Raw genomic sequence first — 25021 nt, 5'->3', positions numbered from 1 at the left:
TTAGGGTAAAATTCTGGTTTCAAATCTCAATTCTGCCACTTAGAATTTGCATGGCATTTCCTCCTGTGTCAAAGAGGAACTAGAATGCTTCTTCAGCCTCCAATCTCAATTTGGGAAGGTCAAATGTAATTATGAAAATAAAATATAGTTTATGAATATTAAGGCAGCTTAATTTTGAAAAGGTAGCTAGTTTCCCTTACAAACATGTCTCACTAGTTTCTGTGGCAATGAAGAAAGCCAATCTAAGACTGTTCGTTTTGGGAATTACCCATTTTGAGAAACAGGGATGGAAACGCGCAAGGGAAGGACTTAGGTTCAAAATCTTAGACATAAGGGGGAGCCCACATCTTTTCACGGTAAGAGCAGGGATGGGAGGTGGGTGCTAGGGAAAGTCAGCGCACCACCAGGGGACCGCCACAAGATTGAAATTTTTTAAAAATCTGGGCTGTCCTTATCTGCTCTTCAGGCAAAATCTTGCTACGTTGGTTTGGATAGTGACTGGTGAGTTATTTTAATGCAGGAGAGAATAGACTTGCGGGTGGAAGTGGACCCTGGAGATATACTGACCGGGAAATTGTGTTTAAAAGGTCGTGGTGGGGGTGGGAGGTGGATGAGAGGCATGATTCGTGAGCCTGAATTTGGGCGTCCAAGGACGCAGAAGAATGGAGACGGCGTGTTTCAGGGCAGTAAGAGGCTTTGGGTGCCCGAGGCTTCAAGAAAATAGCGGTTGGGTAATAAGCCTTCTCGTTGGTTTCGAAATCTAACTCTGTGCTGGGGAAATCACACGCGGAGGCCTTAAGCGTCTCGCAGAAGGCGCGGCCTGGCGGCAGCTGCGCATTCTCCGGATACATCGGGCCGAAAATACGCTCGGCGGGCTTCCTCGTTCCGCAGCCCTTCCCGGACCGGGCGGGCAGGGTCCCAGGGTGGCCGAGGCGCGGACGCGGGCGCCGGGCATCCTCGCTTCCCAGTCGGCGGCACCCGGGACCCCAGTCGTGCGGCGCGGGCCCGGGGAAGGGGGGAGTCCCCGGCCCCGAGGCCGTCGACGCTCCTGCAGCCCCGTCTGCTAGGCCCCGCACGGCAATGTGGACACCCGCCCCGCCGAGGTAAGAGAAGCGGGGACCTCACGGAAAGGGACGGGGGTGCGGCTGAGGTTCGCCCAGCCCTTGGCGTCCCGGTGCCCGCGGGCCTTGGCGGGGCCATCCAGCCTCCGATGGGGCGCCGCGGGAAGCTTCCGCGGGCTCCGCGCTGCGGCCGGCCGCGTTCCGGGAGGCGGGGTGGCCAGTGGCTCCAGTTTCCGAAGGGCAGCCCTCTCGTCGGCGGCTCAGGGCGCCCCAGTCGCCCCTGCCCCCTTCACTTGGAGCGGCGGTGACGGGGTTCAGGTAGAGGCTTTCAAGGTTGCATAGGTGCGTCCTGCTGGCGGTGCGTCTGCGCTCACTGCTTACCGCTGGGACCCAACTTCCAAAGGTGGGATTTCGGCCACCAGGGCTCAGCAATGGGACAGGGTCAGGACTCGGATCTGCCTAGGACTCTCGCTCCCCAACCCCGAGCCTGGTCTCTGCTCCGGGGGGGCTTCACGCCATTAAAACTTCGTCAACGTCTATAAATGACAACTTGTGTTTGGAACTTGGATGTCAGCCAGGATAGTGTTTTTCCTGTTTGAAAAAAGAAAAAAAAAAAAAAAAAGGGCTGGGAGAGAGAGAGAAATTGTTCATGGTGTAAACAATTCAGCCGGGTGAGATGCTTGTAATCTTGCAGAAGGTCTTGTCTGCACGGTTACTAACTCAGATCTTTACCAAAAAGCAACTGGGAGATAGGATGGCTGACTTGAAAGTAGACACCAAAAAAAAAAGAAAAGAAAAGAAAAGAAAAAGGCAAATATCCTGACCTGATTACTTGAAAATGACTTGTTCACCAATATTTTAAGTTTCTTCTTCTTCCTGTTCTAAGCAGAGAACCTTTGTGTCTTCTTTAAACTTTTTATAATGTATCAATTTTATGAAAATTACCTGAAGTTGACAACATGTTTTGGAAGTTTCTAAGCCATCAGTTATTTTTTTTCATTGCTTTACTTAAGAATTTGGCTTGGTTGGTTAAATATCTTGTTTTGATTTCAGTGATTGAGCATAATTTATTGTATGTGGCACCTTGGGTGTGACCTCATAAAGATATTTTAGTAAATCTAAGTTGTATTTACTCCTCCCAAATAGGCTTGCTTGTCAAAAAAAAATTTTTTTTTATCTCCACAATGTCATTTAAAATTTACATTACTTTTTCCTCATGCAGGAAACCCATGTCTGAGTTTCTGAGTGCTGTCTTTCTTATCTATCGTTACACTAAAAAAATCCACTTGTTGCTTCTTGTTGCCTACTCTTACCTGGTTTATTTTCCATGTGTTGAAGAACATATGTTTTGGGGTACTTCTTTCAATGAAGGTCTACAAATGTCTGAAAATGTCTTATCTTTACTCTTGGATGATTTTTTAACTGGGTATAGATGTCTAGACTAACAGGTATGTTTTCTCAGCCCTTTGAGGCTGTTATTCCATTGTTTTGGGGCTAGATGAGGAATTTCTATTCTTTGGGATTCAATATGCATTTATAATTTGTAAATTTATGTTTTTCTTCAGTTCTGAAAAATTCTTAGTTATTATATCTTTTAATATTTGGATCCACACCAGCATATGTGGCAGGCCTGGGTTTTGATTTCTTATGGGAGATTTCTAGGAGGCTAGCTTCTAGCCAGGTGGAGACCCTGGGTCAGAGGTCAGAGATTTTTGAGGCCCCTGTTCACATATGGCGTAGCCTTTTCTCTGTGCTTGGCTTTATGGAGAGCCCACTGTCACTTCTCTACCATGCGCTGGGCCATGAGTCCTTCTCTAGTCTGGCTTCACCCAGGCATCTCAGCCCTCGCCCTAAAGTGGGCGTCTGTTCCTGGTTTCACTCTGGGCCGCAGGGCTTCAACTTCCTCTCAGCTAAGTCGCCCCTAACACCGGGCTTACTCCTCAGACTTCCATCCTATCCCAAGTCTTGGACTAATAATTCCTCACCACTCTGGCAACTTTCTGAATTCTTTAAGCAGATGATGTTTATACTTTGTGCAGATCCACAGCCTTTATTAGATCTGACTCCACTCCATCTAACTTGAGCCATCGCCCTTCCCTTTCTCAGTGTCTTACACTGAGGGGTTCTCTGCCCCCTCCTGTAGTGTATTGGGGAAATGGGAGGAGAGACAAGCAATTCTGACCTAAAGTGTCAAGCTGTTAACTGTAGTTTTAGCATCATCAATAATTATTATTTGTTGAAAACCGACCACGTAACAGGTATCATATAATACGTATATGAAATAGCCCAAGATCTCTGCTCTTATAAATTTTATGTTTTAAAGAGAAAAAGCCAGGAAAAATAAAAAATGAACGTATTTGACCTTAAATCTTAGCCAGAAATTGGTATAGATTTCTTAAGATTTGTGCAATATGTTACAAAGTGGAAAAAATCAGGTAAATTTTGGTTCTCCAGTACAATTATACTAAGAGGATTTTTTTTTCAACAACCAATTAAGCAGAAAGACAATGGGATAGACATAGTGCCAAATAGTAATAGCCATTTCATCTTAACCCTGTCAGTTTTAGAGGTGGGGACAATGCTAGATCTGCGGCCTCTATGGGTTAGTTTCTGTTGTCTTCTGTTTCTGCTTTTCTCATGCTTATCACCTTGCTTTCGTTAGTGCCCAGTTGTTTTTCATTTTTTACTGGACATTCTATTTGAAAAATTGTTTCTAGAAAGAAATGTAAGGGCTAGGATGATGTTTTCTTCTTCTGGAGAAAATTTTCCTTTGCTTCTGTAGGTACCCATGAGCACTAGCGTTCCAGAAATAATCTTAGTCCATATTCAGAAATCAAGGCTGCCCAAGCCATCCAGATAAATCAAAGCTGTGATGCAACCTGTGAGGACTTGTTTTCCTCTAGTTCAGCCTTATCTGTCCCATCCGTGACTGCCCCAGACCTTAACATTTAACTCCCTGCTTTCTAAGGCTGTCAAAAGTGCTCTGCAGCTGTCAGATTGTGCTAACTGTGTTCAACGCAATGAAAGACAAAACTGAAAAATCTGGCAGAGAATTTGAAACTATAAAAATGACATAGCAGAAGTGGAAAGGAACCAAATAGAAATGATATAGATGAAAACTGTAATAATCAAAAAATTTAAAAGCAGTGGATGGATTTAACAGTAAATTAAACATAGCTGAAGAAAGGAAAATAAACTAGAAAATAGATCAGAAGAAAATACCTAGAATGAAACTTGAAGAGACAGAAAGTATGGAAAGAACAGAAGAGAAAGAGACATGGACAATACAGCTAAACTAGTGTTTAGATGAAAATGCATGACCTGAAATGGATATATTAGAAATGAAGAATGGCTGAAAATTAATGAGGAAGCATCTATCTCAGGAAATTAGAATGAGAACCGTAAAATAAATCTAGAGAAAGCAGAAGGAGGTAAATAGTAATATGAGTAGAAATTAATGAAATAGAAAATAAATAGAGGCTCTGTAGAGTGAGAAGTTGATTATTCAAAAGTGCTGATAGGACTTCCCCGGTGGTGCAGTGGTTGAGAATCTGGCTGCCAATGCAGGGGACACAGGTTTGATCCCTGGTTCAGGAAGATACCTCCCACATGCCATGGAGCAACTAAGCCTGTGCGCTGCAACTACTGAAGCCCGTGTGCCGCAACTACTGAAGGCCGTTCGCCACAACTACTGAAGCTCGCGTGCCTAGAGCCCGTGCTCCACAACAAGAGAAGCCACTGCAATGAGAAGCCCGTGCACCGCAACGAAGAGTAGCCCCTGCTCGCTGCAACTAGAGAAAGCTCGCGCGTAGCAACAAGGACCCAATACAGCCAAAAATAAATGGATAAAATAAATAAATTAAAAAAATGCTAATAAAAACGATAAACCTCTGGCAAGACAATTGAGAAAGAAAGCAGGCACAAATATCATCTAAGGAATAGAATAGAGGTCCTGCAGACATTAAAACAATAAGAGGATGAAAGCAACTATGTCAGTAAATTTGAAAATTTGGAAGAAAATGATAAATTCTTTGAAAAACACAACTGACAAAAGAATATAAAGAAAATCTGAATCATTCTGTAGCTGTTAAATTAATGTATTTAACAAAAACAAACAACAACAAAAACTGTATGAGGACATTAGGAGAAAGAAATTTGTAGGGCAATTTTACTTCTGAATATAGATTAAAAAATTCCAAACAAAATATTATAAATAAAATCCAGCAATATATAAAAAGGATAATACATCCAGACGAATGTGGGTTTATTCTAAAAATGCAAGGTTGCTTTAACACATTTATCCATTGTAGTCACCAATATTTATTAACAAAGTGAAGGAGGAAATGTTCTTATCTCAATAGTTACAGGAATAAAAAAAAATTTTGATAAAATTCAACATTCACCAATCAAGACAATGAAGTAAAGGTATAAGGATTGGAAAAAGTAAATAAAACCATCATTATACCTGGATGATATGATTGTGTATGTAGAAAATTGAAAGGAATCTACAAACTGTGAAATTACTGACTTAGTTTTGCAAGGTTGCTCAGTGCATGGTAGATATATAAAACTTAATTGAATTTCTCTCTCTGTATATATAGGTATATGCCACATATAAGTAAGTAATACTATTTTCAAAACTTCAAAAGTATCAGATGCCTAGAAATAAACCTCACAAAATATGCTCAAGACCTCTGTGTAGAAAATCATAAGACATTATTGTGGTAATGAAGACCCAAATAAATGGAAAGATATATCATGCTCATGGATTGATTGCTCATGGATTGAAAGATTCAATATTGTAGTGATGTCAATAATTCCAAAATATCTATAGAGTCATGGCATTGCCAACTAAAATCAATGGGTTTGGGCTTCCCTGGTGGCTCAGTGGTTAAGAATCTGCCTGGGAATGCAGGGAACACGGGTTCAAGCCCTGGTCCAGGAAGATCCGGGAAGATCCCACATGCCGCGGAGCAACTAAGCCCGTGAGCCATAATTACTGAGCCCGAGTGTCACAACTACTGAAGCCCGCGCACCTAGAGCCTGTGCTCCACAACAAGAGAAGCCACTGCAATGAGAAGCCTGCACACTGCAGTGAAAAGTAGCCCCTGCTCACCACAACTAGAGAAAGCCCACGTGCAGCAACGAAGACCCAACACAGCCAAAAATAAAATAAATAAAGTTATTTTAAAAAAATCAGTGGGTTTTGTTTTTGAAACTGATAAGCTGATTCTGTAATTTATAAGAATATGCAAAGCACCAAGACTAAAACTCACTTAAAGGAGAACAGGGAGGAAGGCCTTGCTCTCCTGGATATGAAGATATGTCATATATTTAATATAGTGTGTTACTGGTACAAGGATAGACAAATAGACATTGGATCAGATTAGAGAGCCCTGAAACAGGCTGACACTTAGATGGACACGTGAGTACTGGCAAAGGTAATACTGTTGATTGTTTCCCCAAAATGATCTTTTGAAAAATGTGCTAAGTCAAATACTGCTTCCTGCACTTAGTTCACTGCAGATGAGAAGGTTCTGATGGTCTGATTGTCCCTCCGCCCAACAAACCACCTTGCTCTGCCTGGGGTTCTCAGCACCCCTTCCACCTGCTAGTGCCAAGTGCAAGACAGGTTGACAAGCATGGGACCTTTTTCTTTTGGTTAAAGAGCATGCTCCACCTGGAGCTGTATTCAGTGAAAGTTGTTCAAGGAGAGCTGTGGTTTGGCACTGTGAGATCTCTAACTCATGGGGGCATCAGGACAGGCAAGGGGCATGCTCCAATATAAGTTCTGAAGTACACAAATACGAGATTGTAAATGCATATGGTTAAGCCTAGCCCTTAAACTGCTTGCTTTTTCATCCTCCATCATTCATTTACTTTCATCTTTCAACCCACGTTTGGTCCTGCTGCATATTCCTAGATGGTACTGTGCCTTTAAGTCATTGTTCAGTGGCGGTCTGTTGCTGGATGTGTCAGGGAATTCATTTTTTATCCTTATCCTTATTCATACATTCCATTTCCCTGTCAGTTATGTCTTGGTGTGTGTGTGTGTGTACGCACGTGCTACATCTTACAAAACGTTTCTCAAGAACTGGAATTAAGCTATGCTGTCAAACACAATCACTCATTTGAACCTCTTTTCTTTGTAGGTGAGATCACTGGACAATGCCACCTGCTTTGTGGACAGTGTGGGTCTTGGGGTCTGTAATCAGCCTCCCCAAGGAAGGAGCCTCTGATCAGGCTTCTTCTCTGTCTTGTGACCCCACTGGTGTCTGCGATGGCCGCTCCAGATCTTTAAACTCCATCCCCTCAGGGCTCACGGCAGCTGTGAAAAGCCTTGACCTGTCCAGCAATGAGATCACCTATGTCAGCAACAGCGACCTGCGGAGGTGTGTGAACCTCAGGACTCTGAGGCTGGGGGCCAATGAAATTCACACGGTGGAGGAAGATTCTTTTTTTTCGCTGAGGAGTCTTGAATATCTGGACTTATCCTATAATCGTTTATCTTACTTCTCATCCTCCTGGTTCAGATCCCTTTCTGCCTTGAAATTCTTAAACTTACTGGGAAATTTATACAAAACACTCGGGGAAAGATCTCTTTTTTCTCATCTCCCAAATCTGCGAATCCTGAAAGTAGGAAATAGTAACAGCTTCACTGAGATTCAGGAAAAGGATTTCACTGGGCTAACTCTTCTTGAGAAACTTGAGATTAATGTTCCAAATCTGCAGACATATGCGCCAAAGAGTTTAAAGTCAATCCAGAACATCAGCCATCTGATTCTTCATCTGAAGCAGCCTGTTTTACTGTTGGAGATTTTTGTAGATATTTTAAGTTCCTTAGAACATTTAGAACTGAGAGATACTGATTTGAACACTTTTCATTTTTCAGAAGTATCCATCAATGAAACGAATACATCGATTAAAAAGTTTACATTTAGAAATGTGCAAATCACTGACGAAAGTTTTCCTGAAGTTGTGAAACTGTTTAATTATGTTTCTGGAGGCTTAGAAGTAGAGTTTGATGACTGTACCCATGATGGAGTTGGTGATTTTAGGACATTGACTCTGGAGACAATTAAACACCTAGGTGACGTGGAGACATTAACAATACGGAAGTTGCATATTCCACAGTTTTTCTTATTTCATGATCTGAGTAATATATATTCACTCACAGGAAAAGTTAAAAGAATCACAATAGAAAACAGTAAGGTTTTTCTGGTTCCTTGTTTACTTTCACAACATTTAAAATCATTAGAATATTTGGATCTCAGTGAAAACTTAATGTCTGAAGAAACCTTGAAAAACTCCGCCTGTGAGCATGCCTGGCCCTTACTAAAAACCTTAGTTTTAAGGCAGAATCGTTTGAAATCATTAGAAAAAACTGGAGAAATTTTGCTTACTCTGAAAAACCTGACTAACCTTGATATCAGTAAGAATAATTTTCATTCAATGCCTGAAACTTGTCAGTGGCCAGGAAAAATGAAATACTTGAACTTATCCAGCACAAGAATACAAAGTTTAACCCGTTGCATTCCCCAGACACTGGAAATTTTAGATATTAGCAATAACGATCTCGATTCATTTTCTTTGATTTTGCCAAAACTCAAAGAACTTTATATTTCCAGAAATAAGTTGAAGACTCTACCAGATGCCTCCTTTTTACCTGTATTATTAGTTATGAGAATCAGCAGAAATATAATAAATACTTTCTCTAAGGAGCAACTTGATTCTTTTCAAAAACTGAAGACTTTGGAAGCTGGTGGCAACAGCTTCATTTGCTCCTGTGACTTCCTGTCTTTCACACAGGGGCAGCAGTCCCTGGCCCAGGTCCTGATCGACTGGCCAGAAGACTACCTGTGTGACTCTCCATCCCCCGTGCGGGGCCAGCGGGTTCGGGACACCCGGCTCTCGCCTTCTGAATGCCACAGGGCAGCCGTGGTGTCTGCCGTGTGCTGTGCCCTTTTCCTGTCGCTCCTGCTCGTGGGAGTTCTGTGCCACCGTTTCCACGGACTGTGGTACATGAAGATGATGTGGGCCTGGCTCCAGGCCAAGAGGAAGCCCAGGAAGGCCCCCCGCAGGGACATCTGCTATGACGCCTTTGTGTCCTACAGTGAACGGGATTCCTACTGGGTGGAGAACCTCATGGTCCAGGAGCTGGAGCACTTCAGACCTCCCTTTAAGTTGTGTCTTCACAAGCGGGACTTCATTCCTGGCAAGTGGATTATCGACAATATCATTGACTCCATTGAAAAGAGCCACAAAACCATCTTTGTGCTTTCTGAGAACTTTGTGAAGAGTGAGTGGTGCAAGTACGAGCTGGACTTCTCCCATTTTCGTCTCTTTGATGAGAACGACGATGCTGCCATTCTCATTCTGCTGGAGCCCATTGAGAAAAAGGCCATCCCCCAGCGTTTTTGTAAGCTGCGGAAGATCATGAACACCAAGACCTACTTGGAGTGGCCCGCTGATGAGACGCAGCAGGAAGGGTTTTGGTTAAATTTGAGAGCTGCAATAAAGTCCTAGGATCCTTCATTAAGGGTCAGTCTTGGTCTGGTGGTGGTCTTTCTATCACTAGTTATAACGCTAAGTCCATTCTGACCCAATTATATGTAAACTATATGAATGAGGACTTGCTGACTGAAACAACTAAAACTGTTCAAAAACTGCTACCAGATTGGAAAAACATGGTTCTGGGCTTTTCATTATCCTATGAGATAATCATGATCTCACTGCATTATTGATATCTGAATTACCTGTACCAAATGACTTAGTTCATTAGGAAACAGCAGAAATGAGCAGAAGATTTCAAATTACTGTGTCCGTCAGCTTTCTGCCAGGAGACTCATGCATGTCTGTAGAGGTCGTTCTCCATCCCCCCAGCTGTCCCTTCTGTGCCTGACTGCTCTCAAGAGCAGCAAGGCAAAATGTTATTGCTGTTCTTAGAAAAAAAGTGCTGTGTGTCCTCATTAAGCTTCACAGGATACAAAAACCCCTAGAAGGTATATTTTCATATGAACTGGATCTGTCTTTCTTGGTATTTGATAAGTTTCTCCAGCCATAGTTACTTGAGAGAGGGTATATAACCCAAGATGCAGTAAATTATGTATTTCTATGAAAATGAAACTAATGAAATAAATACTCAGTTTTGAAGGATTTGAAAGAATCCCCCTATATCCCTGACTCAGATCTTCAGCCTTTAACTATGTGTGAAGTTCTAATTAGTGTCTGGTTACTCTGCTTTCAGCCCCATCTTCTAGTCGGCTTCCCTTGCATCATGTTGCTTTTTCCTTCTTTGAAAAGTCTTGTTTCTGATTTTTTCTCTTTTTGAAACATTATGAAAGTAAGTATGAGCTAAATAGATTTTTAAGCAAGTATAGACCTAGAGGTTCTTCACGATGACTCAGAAATATTTGATACACAATAATTTAAAAGATAGATACTACTTCCATATGTTAATTTTTAGAATCTAGATAATAAGACATTAAGTGAATACATTAAATTTAAAAGTGAGGAGCTTTTTATGGACTTCATGCAACTCACTCCTTAAGCTGGGAACCACATGTGAAAGGAAGTGACCTTGCTCAGTCCTCAGCCAGAACTGGGTCTGTGTGGTTAGTTGGGGTCTGGAATCAGAAGGACCTGGGTTAGTATGCATGTATCTTTGGGCAACTCAATCTGATCCCAAATATTTTCCTGTCCTTAAGATAGGGATAATAATAAATACATCGTAGGGTCTGATATAGATGTCAATGTGCAGTAATATCAGTAAAGCACTGGCATGTGCCCCTGGATGAGGACCAACCCTATGAGAATGGGTACCATGGGGTACTCGCACAGGGTGACAGGTGCCTGTGGTAGGTGTTAGCTATTATTATTATTTTCCAAGAAGGAATTCCTCTTATATACTATGGTTTGTAAATGAATGTTTTTGTGTTATGAGTACTAGCAGGGATCTAGGGTATATTTTCTGTCGTTTGCAGAAAGTTATCTCAAAGAAATAAGTTCATTAAGTGCAGGACAGGCTTTAGTCCTTGGGAAGCCCAAACAGTGGGTTCTTCCATCTCACACAAACTCCTGGGAGAGTGTAATGGAGTACCCAGCCTAAGAAAAAAATAGACAAGTTCAGGAGAAGGAGACTTGAGATGCCACAGAAACCAAACACAAAATGGACTTTTTGCTTTAGTCCTCTATTTCCTTCCTACATTAAGCACAATGTTAATTGTCATGAGAACCAGACAAATTTAACGTGGACTTGACCTGTAGATTTAATTTCAATAATTTAAACAGCAATAGAAAAGATTCATAGTTAATTGATAGATTTAAAATAATATTTTAAAAATAATCTATTTTTCTCATTGCAAATGTTAAATTGTAGAAAATTTGGACAAGAAAAAAAGCATATAAAAGAAATTAAGAATCAGCTCTTATCCCTTTACCTTGAGATAACCACTGGTAACTGAGTAGTATATACATATTACTTCACAAAACTGAGACTAGATTTAATTAATTAATTTATTTAAAATTAATTTATTTTTTGGCTGCGTTGGGTCTTCATTGCTGTGCACGGGCTTTCTCTAGTTGTGGCAAGCAGGGGCTACTCTTCACTGTGGTGCGTGGGCTTCTCATTGCAGTGGCTTCTTTTTGTGGAGCACGGGCTGTAGGCTTGTGGGCTTCAGCAGTCGTGTTGCATGAGCTCAGTAGTTGTGGCTTACGGGCTCTAGAGCACAGGCTCAGTAGTTGTGGCGCATGGGCTTAGTTGCTCCGCGGCATGTGGGATTTTCCCGGACCAGGGCTCGAACCTGTGTCCCCGCATTGGCAAGTGGATTCTTAACCACTGCGCCACCAGAGAAGCCCCTGAGACTAGGTTTTAAATGCCTAAACTGCGTAAAGGAAGTAGCATCTTTATTTTTTTCTGATATTGTTTAGTAATTATCTAACATTTCTGAACTCTGAGGGCCATTCAGAATTCCATGAAGACACATGCTGCTTTACTTGTCCAGAGTCCTAAAGGGTCTTCACTCTGCTCTACATAAAAGGCAGATGGCAAATACATCAGAGGTGCATTTAAGGGCTCTGCTACAAAAGAAAAACTAATTTTTAGTTGGTGCTTTATCCAGCTGTGAGGTCTTTTATTTGTCTGTAGCCTGTAAATCCAAAAATCTTGATTTATCTCTTTAATCCTTGCACATGCCTGGTACGTAATAAATATTGAATTGTTGAAATGTTTGCTGAGTAGAGAAATAAAGCAGAGTTAAATCTTCTAATAATCTGGATGATGAGCCAGTTGTAATACTGAAGCACTGAGCAGTTTCAAGAAGGAATATTACCAACCAGAAAAATCTTAATGTGAGTTATTGTCGTTACAACTACAATGGAATTTTGTATAGCATTAAGTGCGTTGCTGATATTTTTAAAAAAATTATTGAAGTATAGTTGATTTACAATGTTGAGTTAATTTCTGCTGTACAGCAAAGTGACTCAGTTATACATATATATGCATTCTTTCTCATATTCTTTTCCATTATGGTTTATCACAGGATATTGAATACAGTTCCCTGTGCTGTACAGCAGGGCCTTGTTGTTTATCCATTCTATATGTAATAGTTTGCATCTGCTCACCCAAACTTCCAATCCAACCTGACCCCACTCCCCCTCCCCGCTGGTAACCACAAGTCAGTTCTCTATGTCTGTGAGTCTGTTTCTGTTTCATAGATAAGTTCATTTGTGTCATATTTTAGATTCCACATATAAGTGATATCATGTGGTATTTGTCTTTCTGTTTCTGACTGACTTCACTTAGTATGATAACTTCTAGATCCATCCAAGTTGCTGCAATGCGACGCCAATGTTTCCGACAATAGATTTGTTTCTTTTCTACTTCATACAAGTGTAATGTCTTCACGTATTGCAGAATAGATGTCTGGTGTGATGTAGACAGTGTTGGCTGTTTAACAAATGACCAGTAATTTAAAATGAATTAATTTTGGGGAGTTCAACATATTCTTGGGTTAATTTGTTCTGACTGGTCTTCCCAATTCTGTTAATTTTCTCTTTCTTGCTGGATTAATTCATTTGGTCAGCAAATATTTATTGAGTGCCTGCTATGTGCCAGGTGCTGCTCCAAGTGCTGGAGAGATAGTAGGGAACAAAACAGATAAAATTCCCAGTCTTCATGGAGGTGAAGACAAACAGTAAACAAATGAGTCTATGATATGATTTCAGGAAGTGCTGTGAAGAAAATAAAAGCAGAGTATGGCCATGGATTGACTGTGTGTGTGTGTGTGTGCATGTGCGTGTGCGTGTGTGTGTGTGTGAACAGAGTGGCACAGAAGAAGAGAGTGCTTCTCTTCCCTTTAGTGCAGCCCTTGGGTGGGCTGAGTGCATGGGGCAGCCCCAGGAAACCCAGGGTAGCTCTGGCCCATTGAGTGGACTGCAACACACTGGTGCTAGAGGCTTCAGGAGTGCTCCCTACACAGAAGGGCTCTGTGGTGCCAAAGCTGCCACGTGGTAACAAGCACAAAGAACACAAAAGACTCTGTTCTAAAACCATAGATTTAACAACTCTGCCTACTTCTTTGAAGATGTTGAACTGATAAGAAGGTACTTGTTGTAACTCAACGTTGTCTGTGAGGAGTACTTTGCAAACCTCTGAAACACGCCTCAGATGAGATCACTGTAAGCCAAAGTAGAGGTGGGATATGTCCACAGTGGGTTGTACCAAATGTGTCAGATGCGATGATTAGAAAACGATTGTAATCGGAAGGATGCAAAGCACGCTTTATTTGTTTATTCCATTGCTCAGCTTCTCTTTAAATTCTTTCCACAAGACAAAGGGCCAGTTGTTATTCAGTTCTCTAAATTCTTGGGGTCATCTCTAAAATTAGAAAAGAAGGGCTTCCCTGGTGGCGCAGTGGTTGAGAGTCCGCCTGCCAATGCAGGGGACACGGGTTCGTGCCCCGGTCCGGGAAGATCCCACATGCCGCGGAACGGCTGCACCCGTGAGCCATGGCCACTGAGCCTGCGCGTCCAGAGCCTGTGCTCCGCAACGGGAGAGGCCACAACAGTGAGAGGCCCACGTATCGCAAAAAAAAAAATAATAATAATAAAAAAATTAGAAAAGAATATCAATATTAAATGTAGGATTAAGGATTAGAAAATATTTCAACATGCAATACATTGCTTCTGGGGTAGGTGTGCCATGCTATTCCAGCCCTAGTGAATAATTAATGCCTTGGACGATTCCTATCACCACGGGTTGCCAGGCCACCAGATAACGAAGCCAGTCCAGGATCCAGGATTTGTCCATATAAAAAGTGTGTGTCGAGGAGCTTCAAGATGGCGGAAGAGTAAGACATGGAGATCACCTTCTCCCCACAAATACATCAGAAATAGATATACATGTGGAACAACTCCTACAGAACACCTACTGAATGCTGGCAGAAGACCTCAGACCTCCCAAAAGGCAAGAAACTCCCCACGTAGCTGGGTAGGGCAAAAGAAAAAAGAAAAAGCAGAGACAAAAGGATAGGGACGGAACCTGCACCAGTGGGAGGGAGCTGTGAAGGAGGAAAGGTCTCCACACACTAGGAGCCCCTTCGCGGGCGGAGACTGCGGGAGGCGGAAGGGGGAGCTTCGAAGTCGCGGAGGAGAGCGCAGCAACAGGGGTGCGGAGGGCAAAGCGGGAAGATTCCTGCACAGAGGATCGGTACCGACCGGCACTCACCAGCCCGAGAGGCTTGTCTGCTCACCCGCCGGGGCGGGCGGGGCTGCGTGCTGAGGCTCGGGCTTCGGAGGTCAGTGGGGTTGGCGGCGTGAACACAGCCTGAAGGGGCTAGTGCGCCATGGGTAGCCGGGAGGGAGTCCGGGAAAAAGTCTGGAGCTGCGGAAGAGGCAAGAAACTTTTTCTTTCCTCTTTGTTTCCTGGTGCGCGAGGAGAGGGGATTAAGAGCTCCGCTTAAGGGAGCTCCAGAGACGGGCGTGAGCCACGGCTATCAGCGAGGACCTCAGAGATGGGCATGAGACGCTAAGGCTGCTGCTGCCGCCACCAAGAAGCCTGTGTGCGAGTACAGGTCACTCTTCACACTTCCCTTTCGGGGAGCCTGTGCAGCCCGCCACTGCCAGGGTCCCGGGATCCAGGGACAACTTCCCCGGGAGGACGCACGGTGCGCCTCAGGCTGTTGCAACATCATGCTGGGCTCTGCTGCTGCAGGGTTGCCCCCCATCCGTACCCCTCCATCCCCTCGGACTGAGTGAGCCAGAGCCCCCGAATCAGCTGCTCCCTTAACCCCGTCCTGTCTGAACGAAGAACAGACGCCCTCAGGCGACCTACGCACAGAGGCGGGTCCAAATCCAAAGCTGAACCCCAGGAGCTGTGTGAACAGAGAAAGGGAAATCCCTCCCAGCAGCCTCAGGAGCAGCGGATTAAATCTCCACAATCAACTTGATGTACCCTGCATCAGTGGAATGCCTGAATAGACAACGAATCATCCCCGATTGAGGAGGTGGACTTTGGGAGCAACGATATACATATATTTTCCCTTTTGCTCTTTTTGTGAGTGTGCATGTGTATGCTTCTGTGTGTGAATTTGTATAGCTTTGCTTTTACCATTTGTCCTAGGGTTTGGTCTGTCTGTCTTCTTTTTTTTTTTTTAGTATAGTTTTAGCACTTGTTATCATTGGTAGATTCGTTTTTTGGTTTGATTGCTCTCTCCTTTCTTTTTTTATTAATTTTTTTAAAAAAATAATTTTTATTTTAATAACTTAAATTTAATTTCCTTTTATCTTCTTTCTTTTTCTCCCTTTTATTCTGAGCCGTGTGGATGACAGGCTCTTGGTGCTCCAGCCAGGCATCAGGGCTGTGCCTCTCAGGTGGCAGAGCCAAGTTCAGGATATTCGTCCACAAGAGACCTACCAGCTCCACATAATATCAAACAGAGAAAATCTCCCAGAGATCTCCATCTCAAGACCAGCACCCAGCTTCACTTAACGACCAGCACTGTGGTGCTGGACACTCTATGCCACACAATTAGCAAGACAGAAACACAACCCCACCCATTAGCGGAGAGGCTGCCTAAAATCATAATAAGGTCACAGACACCCCAAAACACCACCAGACATGGAACTGCGCACCAGAAAGACAAGATCCAGCCTCATCCACCAGAACACAGGCACTAGTGCCCTCCACCAGGAAGCCTACACAACCCACTGAACCAACCTTAGCCACTGGGGGCAGACACCAAAAACAACGGGAACTACAAACCTGCAGCCTGCAAAAAGGAGACCCTAAACACAGTAAGTTAAGCAAAATGAGAAGACAGAGAAACACACAGCAGATGAAGGAACAAGGTAAAAACCCACCAGACCTAGCAAATGAAGAGGAAATAGGCAGTCTACCTGAAAAAGAATTCAGAATAATGATAGTAAAGATGATCCAAAATCTTGGAAATAGAATACAGAAAATACAAGAAACGTTTAACAAGGACCTAGAAGAACTAAAGACCAAACAAATAGTGATGAACAACACAATAAATGAAATTAAAAATTCTCTAGGCCCTCTGACCCCTGTCCCCCACCGCGGCCGGTGGAGCAGGCGAAATTTGGTTGCTTGTTGGCCTTAACACATGTCTCCAAATTACAAAACAAGATTTACTACTAGGTACACATCGGAAGAAGCAGGTGTTAATACCACTGGAACTTTGCCTAGCAAATTATTTACATAATCTGGGCAACAAAAGAATTGCTTCAGAGTTTTAGAGAAATATGTTTTGAGGAGCTTCAAGACGGTGGAAGAGTAAGACGTAGAGATCACCTTCCTCCCCACAAATACATCAGAAATACATATACATGTAGAGCAACTCCTACAGAACACCTACAGAATGCTGGCAGAAGACCTCAGACCTCCCAGAAGGCAAGAAGCTCCCCATGTACTTGGGTAGGGCAAAAGAAAAAAGAAAAAACAGAGACAAAGAATAGGGACGGGACCTGCACCAGTGGGAGGGAGCTGTGAAGGAGGAAAGGTTTCCACACACTAGGAAGCTCCTTCATGGACGGAGACTGCGGGTGGTGGAGGGGAAGCTTCAGAGCCACGGAGGACAGTGCAGCAATGGGGGTGCAGAGGGCAAAGTGGAGAGATTCCCGCACGGAGGACTGGTGCCGACCAGCACTCACCAGCCCGAGAGGCTTGTCTGCTCACCCACTGGGACGGGTGGGGGCTGGGAGCTGAGGCTCGGGCTTCGGAGATAGGATTCCAGGGAGAGAACTGGGTTTGGCTGCCTGAACACAGCCTGAAGGGGGCTAGCGCGCCACAGCTAGCCAGGAGGGAGTCCGGGAAAAACTCTGGAGCTGCAGAAGAGGCAAGAGACTTTTTCTTGCCTCTTTGTTTCCTGGTGCGCGAGGAGAGGGGATTAAGAGCACTGCTTAAAGGAGCTCCAGAGGCGGGCGCGAGCCGTGGCTATCAGCGCAGACCCCAGAGACGGGCATGGGATGCTAAGCCACCAAGAAGCCTGTGTGGCTGGTCAGTATCCACACCTCCCGTCCTGGGATCCTGTGCAGCCCACCACTTCCAGGGTCCCGTGATCCAGGGACAACTTCCCTGGGAGGACGCACGGCGCGCCTCAGGCTGTTGCAACATTATGTTGGGCTCTGCTGCCGCAGGCTAGCCCTGCATTCCATACCCCTCCTTCCCCCCGGCCTTAGTGAGCCACAGCCCCTGAATCAGCTGCTCCTTTAACCCCGTCCTGTCTGAGCGAAGAACAGATGTCCTCATACGACCTACCCAAAGAGGCGGGTCCAAATCCAAAGCTGAACCCCAGGAGCTGTGTGAACAAAGAAGAGAAAGGGAAATCTCTCTCAGCAGGCTCAGGAGCAGTGGATTAAATCTCCACAATCAATTTGATGTACCCTGCATCTGTGGAATACCTGAATAGACAACGAATCATCCTAAATTGTGTAGGTGGACTTTGGGAGCAATGATAAATATATTTTCCCCCCTTTATCTCTTTTTGTGAGTGAGTATGTGTATGCTTCTGTGTGTGATTTTGTCTGTATAGCTTTGCGTTTACCATTTGTCCTAGGGTTCTGCCTGTCGGTTTTTTCTTTCTTTTTTTTATTGCTTAAAAATTTTTTTTCTCAATAATATTTTCTATTTTAATAACTTTATTTTATTTTTTTAATCTTCTTCTTTCTTTCTTTCTTTTTTTTCTCACTTTTATTCTGAGCCATGTGGATGACAAGATCTTGGTGCTCCAGCCAGGCATCAGGGCTGTGCCTCTCAGGTGGCAGAGCCAAGTTCAGGACACTGGTCCACAAGAGACCTCCCAGCTCCATGTAATATCAAACGGCAAAAATCTCCCAGAGATCTCCATCTCAACGCCAAGACCCAGCTCCACTCAATGACCAGCAAGCTCCAGTACTGGACACCCTTTGCAAAACTACTAGAAGATAGGAACACAAACCCATCCATTAGCACAGAGGCTGCCTAAAATCATAATAAGGCCACAGACACCACAAAACGCACCACCAGATGTGGACCTGCCCACCAGAAAGACAAAATCCAGCCTCATCCACCAGAACACAGGCACTAGTCCCCTCCATCAGGAAGCCTACACAACCCACTGAACCAACCTTAGCCACTGGGGACAGACACCAAAAACAATGGAAAATATGAACCTGCAGCCTGTGAAAAGGAGACCCCAAACACAGTAAGTTCAGCAAAATGAGAAGACAGAGAACCACACAGCAGATGAAGGAGCAAGGCAAAACCCCACCAGACCTAACAAATGAAGAGGAAATAGGCAGTCTACCTGAAAAAGAATTCAGAATAATGATAGTAAAGATGATCCAAAATCTTGGAAATAGAAGAGTAAAGATGATCCAAAATCTTGGAAATACAAGAAACGTTTAACAACGACCTAGAAGAACCAAAGAGCAAACAAACAGAGATGAACAGCACAATAAATGAAATTAAATATTCTCTAGAAGAGATCAATAGCAAAATAACTGAGGCAGAAGAACGGATAAGTGACCTGGAAGATAAAATAGTGGAAATAACTACTGCAGAGCAGAATAAAGAAAAAAGAATGAAAAGAACTGAGGACAGGCTCAGAGAATTCTGGGACAACATTAAACAAGGGAACATTCGATTTATAGGGGTCCCAGAGGAGAAGAGAAAAAGAAAGGGACTGAGAAAATATTTGAAGAGATTATAGTTGAAAACTTCCCTAACATGGGAAAGGAAATAGTTAATCAAGTCCAGGAAGCACAGAGAGTCCCATATAGAATAAATCCAAGGAGAAACACGCCAAGATACATATTAATCAAACTATCAAAAATTAAATACAGAGAAGAAATATTAAAAGCAGAAAGGGAAACACAACAATAACACATAAGGGAAACCCCATAAGGTTAACAGCTGATTTTTCAGCAGAAACTCTGCAAGCCAGAAGGGAGTGGCAGGACATACTTAAAGTGATGAAGGAGAAAAACCTACAGCTAAGATTACTCTAACCATCAAGGATCTCATTCAGATTTGATGGAAATTAAACGATTTACAGACAAGCAAAAGCTAAGAGAATTCAGCACCACCAAACTAGCTTTACAACAAATGCTAAAGGAGCTTCTCTAGGCAGAAAACACAAGAGAAGGAAAAGACCTACAATAACAAACCCAAAACAATTAAGAAAATGGGAATAGGAACATACATATCGATAATTACCTTAAATGTAAATGGATTAAATGCTCCCACCAAAAGACACAGACTGGCTGAATGGATACAAAAACAAGACCCTTATATATGCTGTGTACAAGAGACCCACTACAGACCTAGGGACACATACAGACTGAAAGTGAGGGGATGGAAAAAGATATTCCATGCAAATGGAAAGCAAAAGAAAGCTGGAGTAGCAATTCTCATATCAGACAAAATAGACTTTAAACACAGACTATTACAAGAGACAAAGAAGGACACTACATAATGATCAAGGGATCGATACAAGAAGAAGATATAACAATTGTAAATATTTATGCACCCAACATAGGAGCACATCAATACATAAGGCAAATACTAGCAGCCATAAAAGGGGAAGTCGACAGTAACACAATCATAGTAGGAGACTTTAACACCCCACTTTCACCAATGGACAGATCATCCAAAATGAAAATAAATAAGGAAACACAAGCTTTAAATGATACATTAAAAAAGATGGACTTAATTGATATTAATAGGACATTCCATCCAAAAACAACAGAATACACATTCTTCTCAAGTGCTCATGGAACATTCTCCAGGATAGGTCATATGTTGGGTCACAAGTCAAGCCTTGGTAAATTTAAGAAATTTGAAATTGTATCAAGTATCTTTTCCAACCACAGTGGTATGAGACTAGATATCAATTACAGGAAAAACTCTGTAAGAAATACAAACACATGGAGGCTAAACAACACACTACTCAATAACCAAGAGATCACTGAAGAAATCAAAGAGGAAAGGAAAAAATACCTAGAAACAAATGACAATGAAAACACAACGACCCAAAAGCTATGGGATGCAGCAAAAGCAGTTCTAAGAGGGAAGTTTATAGCTATACAATCCTACCTTAAGAAACAGGAAACATCTCAAATAAACAACGTGACCTTGCACCTAAAGCAATTAGAGAAAGAAGAACAAAAAAACCCCAAAGTTAGCAGAAGGGAAGAAATCATAAAGATCAGATCAGAAATAAATGAAAAAGAAATGAAGGAAACGATAGCAAAGATCAATAAAACTAAAAGCTGGTTCTTTGAGAAGATAAACAAAATTGATAAACAATTAGCCACACTTATCAAGAAAAAAAGGGAGATGAGTCAAATCAATAGAATTAGAAATGAAAAAGGATAAGTAACAACTGACACTGCAGAAATACAAAGGATCACGAGAGATTACTACAAGCAACTCTATGCCAAAAAAATGGATAACCTGGAAGAAATAGACAAATTCTTAGAAATGCACAACCTTCTGAGACTGAACCAGGAAGAAATAGAAAATATGAACAGACCAATCACAAGCACTGAAATTGAAACTGTGATTAAAAATCTTCCAACAAACAAAAGCCCAGACCAGATGGCTTCACAGGCGAATTCTATCAAACGCTTAGAGAAGAGCTAACACCTATCCTTATCAAACTCTTCCAAAATAGAGCAGAGGGAGGAACACTCCCAAACTCATTCTACGAGGCCACCATCACCCTGATACCAAAAGCAGACAAAGATGTCACAAAGAAAGAAAACTACAGGCCAATATCACTGATGAAAATAGATACAAAAATCCTCAACAAAACACTAGCAAACAGAATCCAACAGCACACTAAAAGGATCATACATTATGATCAAGTGGGGTTTATCCCAGGAATGCAAGCATTCTTCAATATCAATGTGATACACAATATTAACAAATTTAAGGAGAAAAACCATATGATCATCTCAATAGATGCAGAGAAAGCTTTTGACAAAATTCAAAACCGATTTATGATTAAAAAAAACCTCCAGAAAGTAGGCATAGAGGGAACTTTCCTCAACATAATAAAGGCCACATATGACAAACCCACTGCCAATATCGTCCTCAATGGTGAAAAACTGAAACCATTTCCACTAAGATCTGGAGCAAGACAAGTTTGCCCACTCTCACCACTATTATTCAACATAGTTTTGGAAGTTTTAGCCACATCAATCAGAGAAGAAAAAGAAATAAAAGGAATCCAAATTGGAAAAGGAGAAGTAAAGCTGTCACTGTTTGCAGATGACATGATACTATACATAGAGAATCCTAAAGATGCTACCAGAAAACTACTAGAGCTAATCAGTGAATTTGGTAAAGTAGCAGGATACAAAATTAATGCACAGAAATCTCTGGCATTCCTATACACTAATGATGAGAAATCTGAAAGTGAAATTAAGAAAACACTCCTATTTACCACTGCAAGAAAAAGAATAAAATATCTAGGAATAAACCTACCTAAGGAGACAAAAGACCTGTATGCAGAAAATTATAAGACACTGATGAAAGAAATTAAAGATGATACAAACAGATGGAGAGATATACCAAGTTCTTGGATTGGAAGAATCAATATTGTGAAAATGATTATACTACCCAAAGCAATCTGCAGATTCAATGCAATCCCTATCAAACTCCCACTGGCATTTTTCACAGAACTAGAACAAAAGAGTTCACAATTTGTATGGAAACACAAAAGACCCTGAATAGCCAAAGCAATCTTGAGAACGAAAAACGGAGCTGGAGGAATCAGGCTCTTGGACTTCAGACTATACTACAAAGCTACAGTAATCAAGACAGTATGGTACTGGCACAAAAACAGAAATATAGATCAATGGAACAGGATAGAAGGCCCAGAGATAAACCCACGCACATATGATCATCTTATCTTTCATAAAGGAAGCAAGAATATACAATGGAGAAAAGACAGCGTGTTCAATAGGCGATGTTGGGAAAACTGGACAGCTACATGTAAAAGAATGAAATTAGAACACTTCCTAGCACCATACACAAAAATAAACTCAAAATGGATTAAAGACCGAAATGTTAGGCCAGACACTATCAAACTCTTAGAGGAAAACATAGGCAGAACACTCTATGACATAAATCATAGCAAGATCCTTTTTGACCCATCTCCTAGAGAAATGAAAACAAAAATAAACAAATGGAACCTAATGTAACTTAAAAGCTTCTGTGCAGCAAAGGAAACCATAAACAAGACAAAAAAAACCCCCTCAGAATGGGAGAAAATATTTACAAATGAAGCAACTGACGAAGGATTAATCTCCAAAATTTACAAGCAGCTCATGCAGCTCAATATCAAAAAAACAAACAACCGAATCCAAAAATGGGCAGAAGACCTAAATAGACATTTCTCCAAAGAAGATATACAGATTGCCAACAAACACATGAAAGAATGCTCAAGATCACTAATTATTTGAGAAATACAAATCAAAACTTCAATGAGGTATCACCGCACACCAGTCAGAATGGCCATCATCAAAAAATCTACAAACAAGAAATGCTGCAGAGGGTGTGGAGAAAAGGGGACCCTCTTGCACTGTTGGTGGGAAGGTAAATTGATACAACCACTATGGAGAACAGTATGAAGGTTCCTTAGAAAACTAAAAATAGAACTACTGCACGACCCAGCAATCCCACTACCGGGCATATACCCTGAGAAAACCATAATTCAAAAAGAGTCATGTACCACAATGTTCACTGCAGCTCTATTTACAATAACCAAGACATGGAAGCAACTAAGTGTCCATCAAGAGGTGAATGGATAAAGAAGATGTGGCACATATATACAATGGAATGTTACTCCTCCATAAAAAGAAACGAAATTGAGTTATTTGTAGTGAGGTGGATGGACCTAGAGTCTGTCATACAGAGTGAAGTAAGTTAGAAAGAGGAAAACAAGTACTGTATGCTAACATATATATATGGAATCTAAAAAACAAACCAAAAAATGGTCATGAAGAACGTAGGGGCAAGATGGGAATAAAGATGCAAACCTACTAGAGAATGGACTTGAGGATATGGGGAGGGGGAAGGGTAAGCTGGGACAAAGTGAGAGAGTGGCATGCACATATATACCCTACCAAATGTAAAATAGATTGCTAGTAGGAAGCAGCTGCATAGCACAGGGAGATCAGCTCGGTGCTTTGTAACCACCTAGAGGGGTGGGATAGGGAGGGTGGGAGGGAGGGAGACGCAAGAGGGAAGAGGTATAGGGATATATGTATATGTATAACTGATTCACTTTGTTATAAAGCAGAAAGTAACACACCATTGTAAAGCAGTTATACTGCAATAAAGATGTTAAAAAAAGTGTGTGTGCTCCGAGATGAATCTCAGTTAAGTAGGTTGCTCTACCTACAGCCATGTAGCAGAAATAGTCATTGTTATTTACACTACACCCAATTTCCAAAAATAAATGGAATCCATCCACGTTAAAATCCCCAAATATCATAATCCCAAACAAGAATAAAAGGCAAGGGTCACTTACTAAAAAAAAGAGGAAAGGGGGGAATGGTTACAGTGGAAAACCAAGAATAATGGGAACTACCGTAGTGAGCAAAAACAGCTCTGGGCTCTCCTGCCTTCAGCTCATCAGAGAGAACTCATTGCATATTTCAAAGAAAAACATTAGTTCATAGATAATACGTATGTTACCCTGGTATCTTTGATAAATTGTACTAAGGGAACTTAATTAATACCTTCTATCTCTGTTAGCAATGTTCCACACAGAAAGGCAGATTTGTCACATGTAGCTTTTATCTTACACTGAGTCTCAATAAAGAGTACATGTATTTCTTTAGCTGCCTTAGAAGAATGACGATTGTTGTTAGGATGTTACATTCAGAAATAAAGTTCTGTATCTCATAGGGAAAAATAAAAGATTACATGTAGTATTCAAAAGTTTCTTCTCTCAAGACCATTTCTTTCTCTCAGAGAAACCAATTGTCCTTTGTTATTTAAATGATTGTTAAGGTAACATTTATGATCATTTCGCCAATTTTATAACAAAGATTTATGTACTGCAGTTTCATAAGTAAGTTATTAAACAGAAGCTGTTCTGGACTTGTGTTAGGATGAGTGGAGGAGAGGAAGGCGCATGACAGGCTTTCAGCCTTGCCTGTGCCTGCCTCGCACGGACTCTGTGAGGAAGGCCAGGTCTGGGAAGGGAGCTGGTGGCCGCAGGGGGTGCTCTCTGTTGTTGGCGTGTGGCTCCGAGATCCAGGGGCCCACGCACGCTGCCTCCTCCACTGCCCTGCTTGCAAGTCCTTCCTTGGTTTGCAGTCGCCAGAGATGGGGGCGTTGCTGCCAACGCTGCCGGTTCAAACTAAACACTTAGGGTTTGAAGAGTCGGCGGGGCAGGGAGCAGGGTGGGGGTCTCCTTTAGCACTGTGAATGCAGGTGACTGGAA

The 25021-nt window shown here is 42.2% G+C and overlaps 2 protein-coding genes across 2 annotated transcripts in view; one reads left to right on the top strand and one right to left on the bottom strand.

The window, feature by feature from the left end:
- The first annotated feature begins 828 nt into the window (after window positions 1–828).
- Window positions 829–10217, top strand: TLR2 (toll like receptor 2). Its single transcript, XM_022599650.3, has 2 exons — window positions 829–1103; window positions 7214–10217. The coding sequence occupies exon 2, from the start codon at window positions 7230–7232 to the stop codon at window positions 9585–9587; it is 2358 nt and encodes a 785-aa protein (XP_022455358.3). The 5' UTR covers window positions 829–1103; window positions 7214–7229; the 3' UTR covers window positions 9588–10217.
- A 3924-nt stretch (window positions 10218–14141) lies between these two features.
- The window catches only part of RNF175 (ring finger protein 175), a 59010-nt gene continuing 48130 nt past the window's right edge, over window positions 14142–25021 (bottom strand). Inside the window, 3 exon segments of the mRNA XM_089911271.1 lie at window positions 14142–14361; window positions 14363–14392; window positions 18377–18383. Coding sequence (XP_089767397.1) covers window positions 14266–14361; window positions 14363–14392; window positions 18377–18383 — 133 coding nt within the window. The 3' untranslated portion in view covers window positions 14142–14265.

This window comes from Delphinapterus leucas, chromosome 5 (genome assembly GCF_059928025.1).
Source record: "Delphinapterus leucas isolate spDelLeu-1000000601 "Yukka" chromosome 5, BTC_Dleu_Yukka2, whole genome shotgun sequence".
Taxonomy (NCBI): domain Eukaryota; kingdom Metazoa; phylum Chordata; class Mammalia; order Artiodactyla; family Monodontidae; genus Delphinapterus; species Delphinapterus leucas.
This window is presented reverse-complemented; position numbering and strand designations above follow the sequence as displayed.

Excerpts from the sequence above, each read along its gene's own strand:
- TLR2 (XM_022599650.3), top strand. The coding sequence starts at position 7,230 with ATGCCACCTGCTTTGTGGACAGTGTGGGTCTTGGGGTCTGTAATCAGC.